The sequence below is a fragment of the Cucumis sativus genome, chromosome 3 (genome assembly GCF_000004075.3).
Source record: "Cucumis sativus cultivar 9930 chromosome 3, Cucumber_9930_V3, whole genome shotgun sequence".
Lineage (NCBI taxonomy): Eukaryota > Viridiplantae > Streptophyta > Magnoliopsida > Cucurbitales > Cucurbitaceae > Cucumis > Cucumis sativus.
The window spans coordinates 2314825-2329935 of NC_026657.2; the positions used below are offsets into that span (position 1 = coordinate 2314825).

Consider the following 15111-nt stretch of genomic DNA (forward strand, 5'->3'; position numbering starts at 1 on the left):
GTGAAGCCATTAGAATTTTTCTCATCTAATTAAAAGACTAATCAAAATGCAAATTGAACTGCAACCATTTGATACCCACTTTTAAATTTGAGGTATGTTTTAATTAATTCACTATAAGAGACTTGTTTGTGGATTAATCAAGAGATAAGATCATGTAACGTAACTATGTGAGATACTAATACAACATCATACCAAATGATAAGATGTAATAAATGTAATAAAAGTAATTTAAATAACAACTTGAATTAAGATAGATAGAAACCAAAGTCTAAACAAAATTACATCATTTCGAAACTTCAATTTTTGGATAAATATATTTTTCCAAGACAATTAAATACCATTTAATGAAAAATTACAACGTTCCTATAATTAATTACAATTCTATCTTCAAACTTTCAATTACATCACAACACTATGCAGTTAATTTCACGATAGTCAATACATTTTTGGCTTTTATCAAACTTTTATCAATAGATCACTCAAATAAAGGGCTATGGACCATCAAAGGTTTAAGTTTCATACTTGTTGAAAATCCTAGAATTACTCTCCTTGTTAGGCATTTGAAGAAATTATTTACAAAGTTCCTCATATCTCACATACTTCAAGAAGATAATTCTTTTGTTCAACTATCATTTCACAACTCCATATTTTAAGCGAATATGTCTTCTATTGCCATGATACACTATTCTCCATATAACAGGGTATGAATCTCAATAAAATTATATTGGTATAGAGCCCCCACAATGGTACATCTGTCATTAGGCGTCTATATCATTCATACTCATGTCTCCATACAATGATAATTTTTTCATTAAGAACACATATCCACTGGTAAGGCTTACTTCGTTATTCTAAGTTACCCGTTTTGCATACATTACCTCTCTAGGTATGGTAGACAATAATTAAAATGCAAACCAAAATCTATCGTAACCTTAAGATATCTCAATAAATGACGAAGAGCAATAAAATAATCTTAATCAGAATTATGTGTATATAGGTACTCAATCTTCTCACAACATATACAATAACACATTTGTACAATTTATCAAAACATAGTACTTTCTATAATCTTTGCATATTCAGATTGAGAAACACTATCTCATTTTATTTTCCTTGAAGCTCATACTAGCATCATAAGATGTTCTTACAAGAGCATCATTAAAATATCAGATTTCTTTAATAGTATTCAATGTGTGGTTGACATAAATAAAAACATTCTCAATAATACTACGTGCATCACATTTAGTCTCACATAAATATTTCACTTCAAAATGTGATAACTTTATAGCATTACTAACATTTATGTTTGTATCACATAAATTATACCAACATACAAATATATAATCACACAATTAACTTCAAACAACTTTTAGTAAACACATATATCAACAATTCACTTCTGATCAAGACATTGTTTACTAAATTGTTGTTAAAGTTTTTCTCGTTAAACTTTCAAAAACTAGTTAAAGACCATAAAGAAATTTGACTAGTTACCATTAGGAATACCATCTTTACATACACTTTTAGAGAACCACATACAACTACAATAAAAGCTTTTAAGGCTCTATAGTGGCTAATTTAGTCATACGAGAACAAGAATCAAAACATTCTACATTTCACATTTGATTCAAAATATTTTTCATGAGTCTAAAGTTGCACCTATGTACTTATGATCAATTTTCTTTTCTAATGTGGGACTTTGGCCGCATTCTCAATGATCCTTCTCTCGAACAAAGTTCCAACTGAACCTCCCCTAAAATCGACATCCAATTTGATAAGCTAACTCCTCTCTAGAGCATAAAATGCCTATTCAACAGAGCTCAACCATGGATATAATATTGTGACTACTTTTAGGACGTTCCACTACACTTTTGTTCGACTTAAGGATTATATCAACAAGACTAAACCAGCTGGGACACGACTTTTATACCACTTATTACGGACTACTTGGGTATAAGCCCTCATGTCTTATAATCTATCACATATTTTATAGTTTAGACAATATCTTAAACTTCAATAAGATCCTATGAGCTTCATAAATAATGAATTTGCATATTTTATACTACTAGCGAACTTTAGTAATATGCAAATAATGTTGTATGACCAAACTTGATTACAAGTAACAGTAATACTTTCAATTTCATGAAAATTAATAACCAAATTACGTGACAATTCATGATGTAAGTCATGCATAACTAAAAAAAATATGGCATACACTTCTACTCATCCTAACATGCTTAACTATATTTTGTTGTGCATAATTAGTGTGAATATGTGATCTTATATTTTTTTCGAGTGACATTCATAAAAAATTGAATATATCAAGAACTAATAATAAGTGTGAAAATTGAATGTAGTTCATTTGTCATCAAAGTGTATTAGTATATACTCATGAAGTTTGTACTTTGAACCTCCTTACTTAGTTATACTAAAAAAAGTTACTCTCGTTGATATGTTATTTTGTTTAGTAATATTTAAATATAAAAAGTCAACAATATAATCTTTACAAGTGGGATGCATATCAATATTTTCTAGTTAACTAAAATACATTTACAAAGTTCGACAAGATTTTATTTTAGATTATATCAACCATAAATCTATTTGTGTCTATCTAATATTTTCAACAATTTTACCATTTATAATTAATTCAATAAACCTAACACTTTTATATTGAGTTTAATTTAAAGTGTTTATTTATTTATATTTTTTAATAATAATTTTATGGTTTTAATTTTATTTTAATAAAAACCATTGTGTTTGCCCCATTGCTGCGATTGTTCTTAAGAACAAAGAACTCAAAAGAGGAACAAGACGAAGATTTGGGAATCTTGAAGAGCGAAAACCACCGAAAATGGCAGGCAAATTGACCAATTTGGGTTCTAAAATCCTTGGTGGAAATGGCGTTGTTGGTCGCTCAATCGCTTCATCTCTTCGACTTCGCTCCGGCATGGGCCTTCCCGTCGGCAAACATATCGTTCCCGACAAACCCGTAAGCAATTCAACCTTCTATCTTTGAAAATTCGTTTCAAAATCAGTACCCCTTTGAAGCAGATTTTGTAGGATTTATGATTGTTTTTCCCTTTTTAGCTTCCTGAGAATGATGAACTGGTTTGGGATAATGGAACTCCTTTTCCCGAGCCCTGTATTGATCGCATTGCAGATACAGTTGGGAAGGTATGATTTGAGGATTTTGTACTTTTTATTTCTTCTGCAATTTTTGTATTTATCTTGGGTTTCTTCTTGTTCAGTACGAAGCCTTGGCTTGGTTATGTGGAGGATTGGGATTCTTTGCATCTCTGGGATTTTTGGCTGTGTGGAACGATAAAGCGTCTAAGATTCCATTTGTAAGTTCACTGAACTGAATATGTTTTGTGCATTGTTTGTTCTATGTTGTTTGTTGGGTTATTTGATATCCCCACCTGCATACTTGTGTGACTGTTGTAGGATAAATCTCTTGTTCATTACCGTGGATTTTGTGAAATATGATGGTGCCCAGTTTAGTGCAACATTTAGAGCGAACTGCCTTTTGTCATGGAATCCAATTTGTGTTAGTTATCCTTTGTATTTAACATTGATTTCTTTGATTTAGAGGCGGAAACATGGGGGGATCTAGATAAATGTTTCTTGAGATGGCTAACTTATAATATGATGCAAGACTGAACAGTTTTCTTAGATTAATTTTAACCTATTATGGCTCTGGAGACTTTCCATTGACAGTAACTGTCTAGTGTCTAGCATGCCTAGCCTGTAATTATGGAATTCTACTGACCAGAGTAGAAGGTCAAGGAGCTTTTTTGTCACACAATTTCTTGGATTTTAGACCCTGGACTGATGTGAGGCACCCTTACTGATGTGCACAGCTTTTTTCATAAATGAAGTGTTGTTCTCCCTTCTTTGTTTAAGCAATTGGGTTTCAGGAGAGCAGGAGGGATAATTGGGAGTATGTTAGAAGAATTAGACAGCAGCGAAGAAAAGGGAAGTTGGAGAGAATAGAAGTATTATCAATATTTTATTTATAGCCTTAACACTCTCATTCACTTGTCGACTTGAAAATTTGTAAAAGGCCAAATCAGTTGCTATTAATATTACTTGGAGAGAAAATGACATAAACAGACCTTTAGTCTATTGCCATGTTAAATGATCGTTAGATCATTCAAAAGCTTAAGCTGATAGTTTCCTGTATGTTTATTATATTTTGGTCTTATAGTTTCCTCCATACTTGAGGTTGATAGTCAAAGGCCTCCCCAGTCCCCATGTCTCTAAATGGTTAACCAGAGCCATTCCTAATGACTTTTGCTAACCAAGCTTGATTTTGACAAACTAATCTCTCTAATGCAACAAGGGGTGGACACCACTCTTATTCTTCCTTTTGTTCTTTTTTCATGGTTATCAACTCAATTTTAGATAGTATTAGAGGCATAATAAGCTTCAAACTTGCTGTTTTGGGTGCCTGGATGGCCGTTTTGTGCGCCATTTTTGGACTTTATGGGAGAGTGTAATAAAATGTCTCTTCAGAGATTCTTTTTCTTACTTCGATAGTTTCATGGATTTGGTTTTGTTTAGTGTATACTGGTTATTGGTGTAAAACAAGACACCCAGCATTTTACTCTTTCCTTTTGTAATCAACATAAGCTCAAACTTGCCAAAGGCGATTCCTTGAACATTGATGTTCCTAGAAACCACCTAAAGGGTTGATAGATGCAAGCAAAAGGTCAAAGATTACAAAATGAACTCTTGTTTCTCTTCAACCATTCTCCAAAGATTGGCTGTCATGGCATTGGACCACAAAACAAAAGCCAGCCCCTTAAAAAGGAAAGCCTTCCAAAAGCTGGGAAAGGGTGATTGAACCTTTTGGGAACACTAGTCCAAGATGAGAATGAAAGGACTTCAACTGGTGGGTGTCTTGTAACCAGCAACGACTCATGGTGAGCTGCTTTGGTTTTGCTACATTTTCGGAGGGTTGCTACCTGTCTAGTCATCCCCCCGAAGGAGACTAACCACTCTTTTTTTTTTCCAGCTAAATTTTTCATAGGATATCAAAAAGAAAAAAAAACTGTAAAAATATATGGCTCAATTCTTACTCATGTTTGGTAGAACAAACCACTGAGGCCCCAGCATAGGATGATAAGATCTATAGAAAATTCTATAGCTATTAATCCTCCCAAAAGAGGCAAACCAAAGAACTTCATCTTCTTTGGAGTGTGAAATTCCATATATATGTGTGTGTATATATATAAAATACTAGTATATAACCAAGGTGGAATTGAGACTTTACTCTGATGTATAAAATATTATAAAATTAGTTTTCTACCCAAAAAAACAAAACACAACAGAAAACTACTCTTTGAAATGTATAAAATATTATAAAATGTATAAAATATTCTTTGAAGCAGAAGCAGAAAGGGAACAGAAGAGGTAGATGAAGACGTGCGTTGAAGAAAAGCCGTGCGGGAGAAGAAGAGTCGTTCTTAACTTTCACGTAATAAGTTTAAAAAGCCTATATAATAATTTTTTTTTTGTTAAAACCCAGCCCATTAGTTATAAAAAAGCCCATGCTTAATGCGACTTGAGCCTAGGCGCGCCTCAAGGAAGGCGCGTGCCTAAGCCAGGCTTTAGTGAAAAGGCCTCACTTCTTCACAAATAAGCCCCATCTGCACGACTTGAGCCTAGGCGTGCGCCTTAGTGAGCCTTTTAAAACACTTAAAAAAGGAGAAGACGGATATATAGGAAAGTGTTCCAAACTCGAGGGTAACTCAACTAATCAAGGTATATACCCTCACCGTGAGATTAGAGGTTTAAATCCACCCCCAAGTGCTATGTTTGTACATGCATATATGTGTTGTATAATGAATATATAGGCAAGTGTTTCATCAAAAAATAGTTTCCACTTGTTGTGGTGTTTGTATAGTATGGGGTCATATACTTTAATATAGTTTTGATTCAGTACGTTTACTTCTTTGATATTTGAATAAAACCGATCTATTGGTGGTGTTCCCTGTGACAAGAATGTACTTATATTAAACTATACTTCAATATATTTTCCAATCAGTATGTTTACCTCCTAATTGATATTTGCATAAAACGATCTATTTGCTATGTTCCCTGTGACAAGACTGTACCTTATGTAAATGAAACTGAATAAAAAACTTAGTTTATGGTTCAACTCTTCTTGAAGACCAGAAGTTTCCTATCTATAATTTTCTCCAAAACAGCTTGAATTTTTCCCTGGTCCTTTTCTTTGATGCATTATAAGACTTCTCTTTTCTTTCTTTTTTAAAATGAATCCATCATTCTTTACTTTATCGTGTTACCTCAACGGATTCTCACAATATTATTTATCTTTCAATTCTTTGTGCCTTGATTTATATCTTGGATGAATTTACCATTCTCAAGATGATTGACAATAAACTTCATCTTTCTTTTAATCAGGCGCCAAAAGTGTATCCATATGACAACCTAAGAGTGGAGCTTGGTGGAGATCCAGAAGCTTAGATAGATATTAGACCTCAAGTGGAATGACCATTTTGGTAATGTTTCTTTTCAGACACAAAAAACCCTTGTTGAATCGTTTGCCTTTGGAATTTGCTATGCATCAAAATAATGGATTTTGTTGCCTGTGCTGAAATCTCTCTTTGGCATTGCTGTAAATCACTTCTATATTTTTATTCTTACAATGAGGTTTTGAAGACCTTTTTGCCATCAGTGCTAAAATAATTGATTGAGTGTTCCAATTAGTTATCATTTTAAGATGAGATGGGGAATTCTATGAAATTCAGTGTCACTCTACAAATGAACTAACTCTACTGTTTAGTGTTTAACAATGCTTCTATTTCTAGTTTCTATGTGGTTTTTATTTAGTTACACCATCTTTATTAGTAATTTGAATATACTTCAACCTTTCCATGGAAGAGATTAGAGGTTTGAATTTTTTTCTAGTAGGGCCTGTCATTATTCAAATAAGTCCGTTACTTTGAAATCCTTGAAATCTAACAAGATTTAAAAATAATCACTAATACTTATTTAGAAAAAAAAAGCTGTTTTAATTAAATTGAATGCTGTGCGTAAACAGTATTTCATTCAGTAAAACATTTCTTATATATTTTTCTTAGATAAATAGTTCCAGCTGATTTTTTTTTTCTTTTCACAATATGAAGTTTAATGGAGTTGTTAAATTTATGTTTTATATTAGAAAGAGTAGCTTTTAAATAATTTTTCCAAAATGATTTCCTTTCAAACACAATAACCAATGGAAGTTTTATTAAACTTTCACCAGCTAAACTAAAGTTCACAAAACCAACATTCATATAATGGTTGATCTCTATGTAATCATGTTTAGTATATAATGACACATGTAAAATTCAAGGTTTGCATACTTTGTACAGTATTACATGTACTTTTAGAATACAGTGGTATATATACAACATTTATTGATGTATATTCATACATTCATTGAAATTTGTAATTTGAATATTTTTGAGAGAGAAAAATAATCAAAAGTTGGAAAGGGGCCACTGTGGCTTATGATAATATTCATTCTATATGTCCATAGAGAGCTCCAATAATTATCCCTTTTAGTATTTGATTTTCTAATATATTAAACCAATTTAGATTGGAAAACCACACACTACCATAAAATTGATTCATTAGTTGACAAATTGAAATGCTTCAAATTTCATAATCCCTAAAGTCCCATTTTGCTGCTCACAATGAGGCAGAAGCAAATTAAGGGAACAATTCAATCTGCAATTTTTGACCATTTTCCTCTTTAATTTGTCTCTTCTCCTCTTGAGTTTACTATTTTTTAAAAAAAAACCATTTTTAGAGTTTTTTTTTTTTTTTTTTTTTTTCATTTTTGATTAATTCTTAAAACAATTCATGATATAATTTTAGAAACATTAAATTACTCCAACCTTTTAAATTTTATTTCAAATCATGACTCCATTATTTATGATACATATTATTGATCAAATGATTAAAGACAATAATCTCTTTGCCACCTATGGCTTCCATGAATTAATAGTTTTAAAGTTCATAGTTATCTAAATATAGCAAAATGTTGTTTTTTTTTTGTCAATTTCATACATACATACTTGCTGAAGTCCTTGGTTTGATATGATTGTACTTTAGTTTATTAGTCGAGGTGGTCCTTTGATGTAATTGAATAATATGAAATGTACCCTTTCTTTTTTTTTGGTTGAGAGTGAAATAAAATTGATACGATGATGACGTAAAATGACATATATACCTATTCAACAAAGTTTAACATAGCGTATATAATACACTGTCCAATCATTTTTAACATTCAAGAACAATAAATTTAAATGTAATTATAAAATTCATACAAATATACGTAATCTTACGTACAAAATGAATGAAAAATAGTGGGTTTAGTGCATTAACATAATGAAACCATAAAAAAGTATACCCTTAATTCCCAAGAAAATTTTCAAAGCAAAATACTAAATCTAATGAAAATTATATTTATTTCTAACAATTTTTATCATTATTATATTGGTCTACTTTATAATATGCTTGCAATTTAAGTTTTGTTATTCACATGCAAATTAAAACTTGCAATAGTCTTGCAAATTTTAAGGATATAAATAATTTCAAGAGATCAAATCTATATAGCTTGACTTTCATGCTTACAAGTGGGGGAAAAAAGTTCAAATTAAGAGTCAAAAAAAGAAGGAAAAAGAAAAAACCCATTAAATTAATAGATTGAATACTATTAATTTCAATTTTATTAATTTAGTGGAGTTTTGGCTTTTGGATGTGTAACACAGCTCTTTCTCTGGGTGTCTATCAATTTGTTTTCTTAAATATATATATATACCAACTGTCATCAAAGATCATCACTTTTTTAAAGGTGTTTTTAAGATCAATGAGTGTATTTTGAGTATTTCATGTTAGATTAAAATATATATGAATATCACATTGTATTAATACTAATATGAATGATGAATTAGGTAGTTACTATTAACTATTATTGAGAAACACAACTTAGATCAATTGATATGTGTACGTGCTAAGAACCATAAAATTAATTAGTGGTTTAAAATCCCTTATTCTCAACTTGCATCTACTTGAAAAATGAAAAATAACCAACCACAACTATTTTTAATTATAGTTTTTATACTAAATCTATTAGGTACTAAACAAATTTTGAACCATTATTTAAATTTGAATTCAATATTTTAGCTAGAATAATTTGTTTTCAAAAGCATGTCTAATTGCTTAACAAATCTGCCATGCCTTTTAGGCAATTTAATCTATAGACATACCTTGTATATCTCAATGAAACTCTATCCAAAATGCACTCCAAAATTTCTTTTCCTTACAAAGATAGTACCAATTTTAGGATGAGATTTACTGAGAAAAAATAAAATATGAATATCTTTTAGCCTTGTTGAGATCGAACTTAGTGTGCATCCAGATTCTATGAAGAATTTACATTTCGTTAGAAAGTATTGAGATATGAATAACCAGAATAGAGGGAGAGAGATCTCTTCATCGATAAATGATATTTTAATTGATCTAACCAAGAAAATTAAAATTTTGTTCTAATTTAATTGTTGTTGGACTCTATACAAGTCAAAGACGATAGTCAAAAGATGGAGTGGGCCAACCTTTGAAGTAATGACACAAATATTTCAATTCGTTGTTCTCAGTAAAGACCTCTGTGGATAAAAGTACAACTAAATTAATACATTTCAAAACATATAAAGGACTAAACCGAGGAACAAAAGTGACATATATTATTCAACCATATTTTTTTCTCCTCTAATTCACGAAGCATTAGAGAAAACTAAAGGTGGAAGATTATTCATGTAAATGAAAAAAAGAGGTCCCAACCCATGTGATGATGAAAAAATATACAACATCAAAGTATTGAAGTATGAAATTTTATATCATTTGGTAAAGTATAGCATTAAATTATATATACAATATTGGTGTCTTTGCCTTTCCCAAGTATACAATATGACAAGAAACAGATATATATCAAAGTAATGACATGCCTTCTGATTGAGGCATCTCTAGCTCTCAATTCACTAGACCTTCCCCACCTTTCCCCTATTTTCATTTTCAAATTTATCACATTTATCAAATTTCATATATATAATAATAATTAATATATCCTTAATACAGAAATCTTATCTTACAAAATTAAATGTTGAGCTTCTTTCATTTGCTAAAATCATTTTATAAATAATTTGGACAACCTCCCTCCAACCTAAAGTTTTCACTCCTGCATTTCCAAATTCTAGTCGAAGTAATAGCTTTGTTATTGAGTGATTACTTGAAAAGTTCTCGGACTCGTGTTCTATCATTTTATAAATAATATGATATATACCAAAAGTTTAAACTTTAACAAAATAAAAATGATAATATTTTTTGGATGGTTTAAAATATAGCAAAACGAACCAAAATATCTATAAATACAACAAAATATCGTTATGTGTCCTACATATTTTGTTATATTTATAAATAATTTTAACTTTTTTTCATTTAAAATAAATATTTGTATTTTGGATTAAGTGAAGTGTCATGCATGATGATATTTCTTTTTTTTTTCTTCCATCAAATTTCATTTATATATATGTACATTTCCTTTATTATCTCAACCATACTTCATCTGTCATCGTTTATACAAAATATTGCATGATAGGTTTGATTTCATGACCAGTGGCTTGTTAATATTTCTATTTCTTTTATAATATTCCCTTGTTATTAATTAGTCTGATAACATATATTGTTTCGCAAATTTTACTAAAGAATGGTTTCTAAATCTGTGTATATATGCATTTTTTTTAACTTATCAAATACATAAGAGAGAAAAAAATGAAAAGCATTATGAATATTTATGGTTTGGAAATTAAAGTTTTGCCACCATGATTTTGAAGGCTTTAATTTCATATAATTTTCATTTCATCTCAAAATTAATAATTAAATCTTCCAAATTTTTATTACTCTATTATTTTAAAGTATAATAATGTTACTTGTAAAAGAACTCTCAATACCATTAATGTTAGTGCGATAATATTGAATAATGAAAATTAATTGCTTCCATTACGAGATGGTTTCATTGTTAATACTTTGAAAATAGGTTAAATTATTATATATATTTTGAAAGGGTTATTGATTAGAGGTATGAATCTCTGATTCCAGACAACGTTGAAAAAATTATTGAATGTGATAGGTGTATCTTTCATTCTTTTGCAATTTGACATTAGAAAAAGCTATCAAATTTCATATGGGAAATTTCATACTTCTTCTTTTTAAATGAAAATTTTCACAAGCTTTTGGTAGCTCTTGAATTGTCATTTCATTTTTCAATGCAAAGACAAAATAATTCAAAACCCATCTCTCTCAACTCTAAGCTCTTCAAGGTTTATGAAGTAAATGAAAAAGTTGGGTGTTTCATATCCATCCATTTTATAAAGAAACTTTTGTGAGGTCAATGACTATATTTTTTTATAAAAATATTTTATAATTTTTAAAAAAACTATTGTGTTTTATATTTAATTTTAAAACCATAATTAAAAAAAAAAAAAAACTATTGTGTTTCATATATATATTTATTTATATTAACTTTTCTTTAAATTTGATAATTTGTGTCGATTATTATGTTTGATAAAACATAAAATGTGAAAATAATTGGAAAACATGTATTGTAAAGATTTTACTTTTAGTTTCTTCCTTGTGAAATTTATTTTAAAACTAATTTCCAATAAAAAAAAGTGATAATAATAAAATATATGATTTTAGTTCCTATACTATTTTCTTAAGAAAGAAAATTCATTAATGAGGAAATTGAGTAACCAAAGAACAAAGATCATGTTTGAACTAAAAATAAAACCCAAGAGGAGAAAAGCCATATCCATCCACAAATGGGAGCTTTTGAACAAAAGCATTAAAAGCTAAAGAATGTGCTAATTTATTACAAATTTTTTTAGTGCAACTCCACAAAAGAAAAAATTGTTAAAATAGCTATTGTGTTGAATCGTCCTGAATTTATTTGTAATATGGTATTCAAATCATCCAACATTGGTATCTTGTCTTAGACATGTAATAGTTTACATGTAATAATCTACCACTTTGAAACTTAAGTTATTTTCGTGTTTACAATTTTAATCCTCTATTTAGAGGTTGAGTGGTTTATACATAAACATTTTAAATGTAGAGGCACCTTACATACTATGAAATTCAATATTTCTCTCTAATAATAAAACTATTCACTCTTGATGTATTACCTTTGTGCTTAATGATATTTTTTGTGGAAAAATGATAAGAGTGCGAAAAAGGTGTTTCGACCTAATGAGTATGTTCAGGTGCACCCCTAATCCCCTAATCCAACATATCCTTTACAAAAAAAAAATGTTCACTCTTTGCTTGTAAATAATCTTTGTGTTGACTCCCTCTATAGTTTATGTCTTTTAATATATTTTTTTTATATGACCAATTTTCTAACCTATACATCTACAATATATATAACTTTAAAGTTTGAATGAATGATAACTACTAAAAATTTTGTATTTTATTTTTCTAGGTTGTAAGGTTGTAACTAAATCCTTAAAAAAGTATGTTCAAACTAAACATAACTCAACTAACATAAAACTTACACTACAAAACATTTGGTTATCAATTATCCTTAAAAAAAAAAATTAAACTCAATTTGCATATCAAGAAATTAGGAAGTATGAACGGATTTAAATAAATATTCTTTTTGAGAGAGACAAATTAATGGGAAAATTGACAACCAATAGATTAGGAAAATGCCAAAAAAGAAAATGAAAAATGAAAAAAGTCTCATATCTTCATGATCTTGTGCTACGATATTGAGTTGCCGAGTCTTGTCTTTCTCCTAATCCAATGTGATCCCTCTCAAGTTTACTCCTTCACCATAAAATCCCAATTGAAAAAATCTCAAACTCCTTCTATAAAAGCCCTAAATTCTCTCATTATTATTCACCCATTGGTAGCCATTACAAACCATAAAAAAACTCCCTTCAATATCATTATTCCTCTCCAAATGGCTTCCAAAATTTCATCAACCACTTCCCTTCTCCTTCTTCTCAACCTCCTCTTCTTCACTATGGTCACCTCCACCTACGTCCCTTGCCCGCCGCCGCCACAGAAGCACCCCAAGGGCGTTCCCTCGAAGCAGCCAACACCACAGCCAAAGTGCCCAAAGGACACTCTCAAGCTCGGCGTTTGCGCTGACTTGCTCGATGGTCTAGTGCACGTCGTGATCGGCGCACCACCGAAAACCCCATGTTGCACACTAATCCAGGACTTAGTTGATCTTGAAGCTGCTCTTTGTCTTTGTACCGCGGTTAAAGCAAAGGCCTTAGGGCTCAAAATTGACCTCTCAGTTTCCCTCAGCTTGCTCTTGAACTATTGTGGAAAGAAGGTTCCAAATGGCTTCAAATGCCCTGCTTAAGATGTCACTCTCTTGCCACAACAATCTTACTTAACTATCCTTTTCATAATTTTCACCTATGTTTTGTTCTTGATATTTTCCAATTTGGGTTATGTTATATTGTGTGTTTGAAGGCTATGTTTGGTCACTATGAAATGTCGTTTCTGTTGTACTGATGGGTTTGGAAATCTTCTAAGAATTATCCCACCATCATCTTCTATAGGCTTTTCACTATAGAAATGTTATTGTGTTTGTGTAATATAAAAATATATAGATACACGTAGTTTTTTGGAATAAAAACAAAAAAAATTGTCTTATCCTTTTTTTTTTTTGTTTCCTCTTTTCTTTTGATTTAATTAAAGGTTTGATGATTCAGCAAATGTTTGAAATGACATCAATTCTTTTCAGACATATGGTAGTTTAGATTTAGTGTTGAGCAAAATAATTAAAACATTACCTTTGGTATCAATTTCAAAGTTTCAATTCTATGGGATAACGATAGATATTTAATAAATCGAATAATAAAATCATTTAAATTAGTAATTATGTTCTTTCCTAAAAATATATATATAACTTGTCAGGAACACCAGCATAAGTTAGAAAATATGACAATTTTGCAAGAAAAAATAACAAACAAAGTTAACATAAGAATAGTGCAACCATACTTGCTCTTTTACTACTCAAGTGCAAGGTTTAGTTTTTCACAATCATGACTACATTTATTATATGAACAAAGAATAATAATAAATATATAGTAAATAAAAGCAAGATTAGGCTTCTAATGCAATACTCAATTTTTATTTTTTAAATTTTAACAAAATGGACAAGGCAGAAGTATCAACAAGTGCACATAAATATGTGTCCACACATCGTTAATGCCCTCATTATCAACTTGGACACTTACACTAAATAAAACACGGATGTGAAAAATTAATATATATTTACACTAATGTTCTAAAATATTGATGTATTAATAAACCAACATATCTTTACTATACTTATTTGTATATCAATGAACGAAGAGGGTGTTAAGGATGCTCAACTTAATTAAGGTGCATTTATTGACCTACACTTTGTAATTTGTTAAAAGAGAACACAAGTACATAATGTATTTTACTAATTTTGAACTAGACATCTATCCTATTAAGAATGTTTTTATTTAAATTATATTTAAATGATTGATAATTTACGTATCATGTCGGTATCCAACATTTGAACGTACCAAAATGTCAAAAGTTATAAGTATAACTATAGTCTATTTTTTCTTTTCTTTTAACAATAGAAAATATAGAATTATTAGTGAACCTAATTCAAACGACTGCATGGGAACAAAATGGTCAATTTCCCAAATTTATTGCAAATATGCTCATTTGTCTTTGTCAGCTAATTAATTACACTTTCGGGCAACAAACAATATTGATAAACTACAATGAAGATTTTACTCAAAATAATAAATAAATAAAAGACATAAAAATGAAAATATATTGTGAAGAAATTTTTCTTGGTGCCTATTAAATGTCAACCGATTCATTTTAGCTTCTAAAATCATATCTATACATAATTATCGTAAAGAAAATTATATCCAGATATAAAATTAACCTAGTTTAGATTTAAAATGTTGATGTTCACAAAAATTTGAGAAACAATAGGAGAATCATCATAATATAATATTAATATTCACTACTAAA

At 29.7% G+C, this 15111-nt stretch overlaps 2 protein-coding genes across 2 annotated transcripts; both read left to right on the plus strand.

Moving 5' to 3' along the window:
- The first annotated feature begins 2744 nt into the window (after positions 1-2744).
- LOC101217678 (NADH dehydrogenase [ubiquinone] 1 beta subcomplex subunit 8, mitochondrial) lies at positions 2745-6771 on the plus strand. Its single transcript, XM_004147150.3, has 4 exons — positions 2745-2989; positions 3088-3174; positions 3249-3344; positions 6430-6771. Exons 1-4 carry the CDS (start codon positions 2852-2854, stop codon positions 6490-6492), a joined length of 384 nt encoding a protein of 127 aa, XP_004147198.1. The 5' UTR covers positions 2745-2851; the 3' UTR covers positions 6493-6771.
- Positions 6772-12933: 6162 nt separating this feature from the next.
- Positions 12934-13740, plus strand: LOC101217924 (14 kDa proline-rich protein DC2.15). Its single transcript, XM_004147151.3, has one exon. The coding sequence runs from the start codon at positions 13034-13036 to the stop codon at positions 13442-13444; it is 411 nt and encodes a 136-aa protein (XP_004147199.1). The 5' UTR covers positions 12934-13033; the 3' UTR covers positions 13445-13740.
- Positions 13741-15111: the final 1371 nt, after the last annotated feature.

Coding starts and splice junctions, on each gene's coding strand:
- LOC101217924 (XM_004147151.3), top strand. CDS start 13,034: ATGGCTTCCAAAATTTCATCAACCACTTCCCTTCTCCTTCTTCTCAAC.
- LOC101217678 (XM_004147150.3), top strand. CDS start 2,852: ATGGCAGGCAAATTGACCAATTTGGGTTCTAAAATCCTTGGTGGAAAT. Junction 2,990..3,087: donor ATATCGTTCCCGACAAACCC/GTAAGCAATTCA, acceptor TTCCCTTTTTAG/CTTCCTGAGAATGATGAACT. Junction 3,175..3,248: donor TTGCAGATACAGTTGGGAAG/GTATGATTTGAG, acceptor CTTCTTGTTCAG/TACGAAGCCTTGGCTTGGTT.